The sequence below is a fragment of the Phytophthora parasitica genome (assembly GCF_000247585.1).
Source record: "Phytophthora parasitica INRA-310 unplaced genomic scaffold supercont2.23, whole genome shotgun sequence".
Lineage (NCBI taxonomy): Eukaryota > Oomycota > Peronosporomycetes > Peronosporales > Peronosporaceae > Phytophthora > Phytophthora nicotianae.
Window position 1 is genome coordinate 580,607 of NW_008649009.1, and position 4,356 is coordinate 584,962.

The 4,356-nt window shown below is 44.6% G+C and overlaps 1 protein-coding gene across 1 annotated transcript; it reads right to left on the reverse strand.

Annotated features, from left to right (window-relative positions):
- Positions 1-301: 301 nt before the first annotated feature.
- PPTG_10856 (hypothetical protein) lies at positions 302-487 on the reverse strand (the record flags this gene model as incomplete). Its single annotated transcript, XM_008906333.1, has 1 exon — positions 302-487. One exon carries the CDS (start codon positions 485-487, stop codon positions 302-304), a length of 186 nt encoding a protein of 61 aa, XP_008904581.1.
- Between the last annotated feature and the right edge of the window lie 3,869 nt (positions 488-4,356).

Below are 4,356 nucleotides of genomic sequence, written 5' to 3' on the forward strand. Positions count from 1 at the left end.
GTCAGTCGGCAATCCAGGGCACTGTGTGTCCGAGTGGATCGCAACGCGATTTTGCGAACCCCACTCCACCACACTTTGTCCAGACACGTAACCCGAGCGTCTATTTTGTGGACCTGGGCTACAATTCTCACGCGTATGTATTTTTAGGTTCAGAAATTGAGACCTTAACGTGCTATGTCAGTTTTTGGTGTTCACAATGTACTAAGAACTAAGCAAGAATGTCTAATCAATCTATGTTTGTCACCAAGGTAAAATTCGTCCTGTCACCAAAGGAAAGATTGTCATGTGTCTGTTAATTGTCCTAGATCTGGCCTCCCATGTATTCCTCTGTCTCCTCTACACTCTCCTCTGCATTTTCCTCTTCACTACCCTCTGCACTGCCTTCCTCGCTCTCGTCATTGCTATCCTCTACATTATCGTCTTCACTGTCCATCGTACTATCCACCTCGCTCTCGTCATTAAGGCTGCCCTTCCTGCTACTGCGCATGTCAAATTCTTCCACGCTTAATCTTTCGGGCGATGCCCGCAACGGTTTTTTTTTGTACAAGCAAGGAACTGGGCTTGTTGAACGTCGTCGTACAATACGAAAACTTGATATTACAACCAACCGAGCAATTGCGTCGATGTACTGCCAATTCTAGACGCTAAATAGACGCTCACCGCATTTCGCGCACATGTAGGAATTGTATACCGCATATTCTGTCGAGTTGGGTTGCTGCATTATTTCTCTCACCTAACGTAGCACTGCAAGCGAATATTGATATCCAAATAGTTGGCACCAGTAAGAGCGCGATCTCCACAGAATTTATAATTTCGCCTTTATGGCGGCGAATTGTCTTCCTATTAGACTTCTCTACAGTTGTCCCGAAACACCCTGGGTACACATGTAGAAGTGTTTCATCCATAAATGCCACGATCACTGATGCTGGAACCACAACTTCTTCATTTGAGTATGCGCAGTCTCTAATTTAGGAAAATCGTTTTGAACCGCCGGGTCCTCTCCACCGTGGAGTAATTTGAGTGCGTACCAAGGGCCACCAGCGACCTTCCACTCGGAGCAGTAGCTATAATTAATCTGTTGATACGCATCTCGATATCCTTGACAGATTCATGCAGTGCTGCAATATCAGCCTGCGCACGATACTCATCCTGCTGTTTTGCGTAAACTTCTCGGAATATCGAATAGTATGTACTTGTCCGGTTTGGAAAGGAAATACGAGCTCTTATTAACTACTTATTTTTTATTGGACAAAATAAACTGGAAAACTGGAGCTCCAACTACCGTAAAATAACGCTACCATTTCACGATGTGCCGGACGAAGGGCACAAAGGACGTCCCTGAAGCCACGCGCGAGTCGATTGCGCTGTTCCTCGTTGATTGTTCTCGTAATGGACGGCTAAAGCGTGGAGTAGGTGTGGCAGCTGCAGCTAAGTATGGGTGTCGCCGGTAGCGGGCTCTAATTACATTCAAGGAGAATAACAACAGCCAGTCTAAGGCAAGGCGTGGTCGACCGCCTTCCAGCACCATGATCGCCATCGTGGCTGAGCGCCTTGCACGCATCTTAGCCACTCCCTACTGTAGGTGCCAAACGCTGAGGCTTTAGCCCACGCTACAGGCGTCGCCGACATCACTAACGTGAAACGTAGCAGCGGTTCAAAATGGGGCAAAACACCATTTACATGACGCTCTCTAATTGTAGCAAAGCACTAAGTAAATATTACTTCTAAAATTAAGCCTTGGACGATTGTCTAAAATTATTCAGATTCGAACACTGATTTGACATATTTCAATTAAACAAGTGAAAAAAACTACTGTTTGGGATGCTAATTACAGAGTCTGGTGTGCGATCCCGTGAATCTGAATGATTGCGAAGAACAGCGGTTTTTAGCTCATCAACAAGATGGTTTTTTTTCTCCTAGCGTTTCTAAATGGCGAAGCTTTGAAAAATGAACTCGTTAGGAGCTCAAGTTTCGCCTGCTTAAATTCCATGTTATAAAGTTTTTTTTTTGCGTGCAGTTAACACCACACGAAAAATACTGTAGACAAGTCCTAACTAGTAGCTTTCGATTGTTAGTTTACGAATCGATGAAGCAAATATCTTTCGAGTTACGTGTCGCCATGTGAATTGGTATTTCTTTACAAGCAAGTGACTGGATGTATTTTCAAGGCTTGTAGATTTTGGCGTCAATATCATCAACGACATAACCGTCGTTCCATAATCTGGCCAAATCTGGATGTCCAATCATATTAACAAAACCGAATACCTTCTTGTTTGCAGATTTTCGCTGCAGTGCTGCTGCAAATACAGAGCGCCACAAGAAGCGGGGGTGCCACGTGTTAGGATTCAGATGTGTTCGCGGGGGCTCGACACCCTCTCCGTTTCGCAGGGGCTCGTCCACTGTCTCCTGAAGATCTACGTCTGCGTCTGAGTTGAGTACGCCCGCGGTGGATGAAGTATCGATGCGAGGTGGGCGAGTCGTAGAAGCAATGCCCTCCGTAGGGCGCGGCGCCTTGCAATCTGAAGTGTCCTAGCCGTTGTTGTTTTGTAATGAATGGACTGGCCTTGGAGCGAAGGCGAGCGTTCCTAATGACTTCGGCGTCTTTTTAATGTTACGTCATTGGGATCGTGCACTTGTGTGTAGAGGTTTGCGCATTTACCTTTTACTTATGTTATTGTTGGGTGCGTTTAACAAGTTCGCATGTGCGATCCAGCTTCTTTCACACCAGTAGCTCCTTCTTCCTATGTATCTACGCTTATGCTCAGCCAATTAGCTTCGGATCAAATATACCACCATCGTTTATCTCGTAAGAATGGCCATTGGTTTTTCCGACCGCTGGTGAATGGCTCGGAACTGTGCGCAGCAATTTAGGCGCAAATGTTTAATGGAATACTTCGCTCCATTGTAAAGGAATTACATAATATAAGTAGCTTGAAGTTACTTTTCCAAAACGTAAGAAATCGGTTGTATCTATTTATAAGTAGGTCATGATCTCCTCGACAAACACAGATTCATTTTTATTAATTTATTACCGCTTCTTTTTAGCAAGCCAAAACTTACGAGTCGTTCGTTTTATCGCTTAGAATGAGAATATATCAAAACAAATTAAGCAAGTCAAAACTGAGGACTCGTTTGTTCTATCTGCTGAATTGATCTCCAGAAGAAAACCCCACACTTTTGAGAGCCGTTCATTTTGTCTTACAAAGGGAAATCATCGAAATTCCAGTTAAAGTGCCATACAGACTCTAGGTCGGGGTCAGTTATATATCAGCAAAACGACTCGACTCTATTGTCCCGACCACGGTTCAGATACAACACTTTTTTATGCTGTATACAAGCTTCAACATACATACGCGCCAACCCGACACAATATAAGGTGAAAAAAGTGGTTTTACGCCCGTTTCAGCAGTCAAAACTGCGTAATTCGCAGTATCTTGGTTGTAGTTGAGGCTTTTCTGAAGTTCAGCATCGGTCTGAAATTGCGCTGTGCATTATTCATAAAATGATAGCCGGTGATTGGTTGGATCCACAAACAGCTGTCATTATTACCAGCGGCCACCGAATAAGATACAGCAGAAAGCACCAATTGATTACGTGTCAGGTGTATGTTAAAAAGAGCAGATTACGGCTAGTTCGTCTGCTTCTTTATCGTCACTGCTGCCAAAGGTGTTGCCTTCTGCGTCACCACCATCATTGCCATTGCCCTCTTCATCATAACTCACAAGGCAGCAGTCGTCCAACGCAGCGGAGTATTGGTTCGCAATTGTTGTGGAAATGTCGGTAATATTTGGTCCAGTGGTCATCTGTCACCTTTGCAAACTCTTCATCTACTTTTGCGCCGAGCTTTTTAGCGCTTAACGCAGGTTTCCCAGCGATGTGGTTTTTCATCAGCTAGAGCTCGGGATGGTAAGGTGGGGCGAAGTGTCTCAAATGGTCATATGTGGCAGCTATAACTTGAGTTGCGTAATTGGGGTCTAGTTTGTAAGACTTAACTCTCACAAGTAGCTGAGCTATAATATCGTTTTGTCCCACGACCATCCTACAAAAATAATTAATTCATTATATAAAGCTTAAAAGGAAGCATCGAATTCTCAAAACAACCCTTACTGAGATCTGTAAGTCCTTTTTGAATGTATGCCGTCAACCACGACTTGTTCGGCGAAGAGTTGGTCAATCGTTTATGGTTGGAGGCCCCGCCCATATGAGTGTTGAAGAAGAAGCTCCGGGAGGCCTCAAGACGCTACGGTATCGCGTACGCGGACTAGGATACGAACACGATATTGTGGAGTAGACTGGAGAGTTAAATACAGGAAAACGTCGTTCTCGTCGAAGTGAGCATTGTGAGGGACGCTGGTC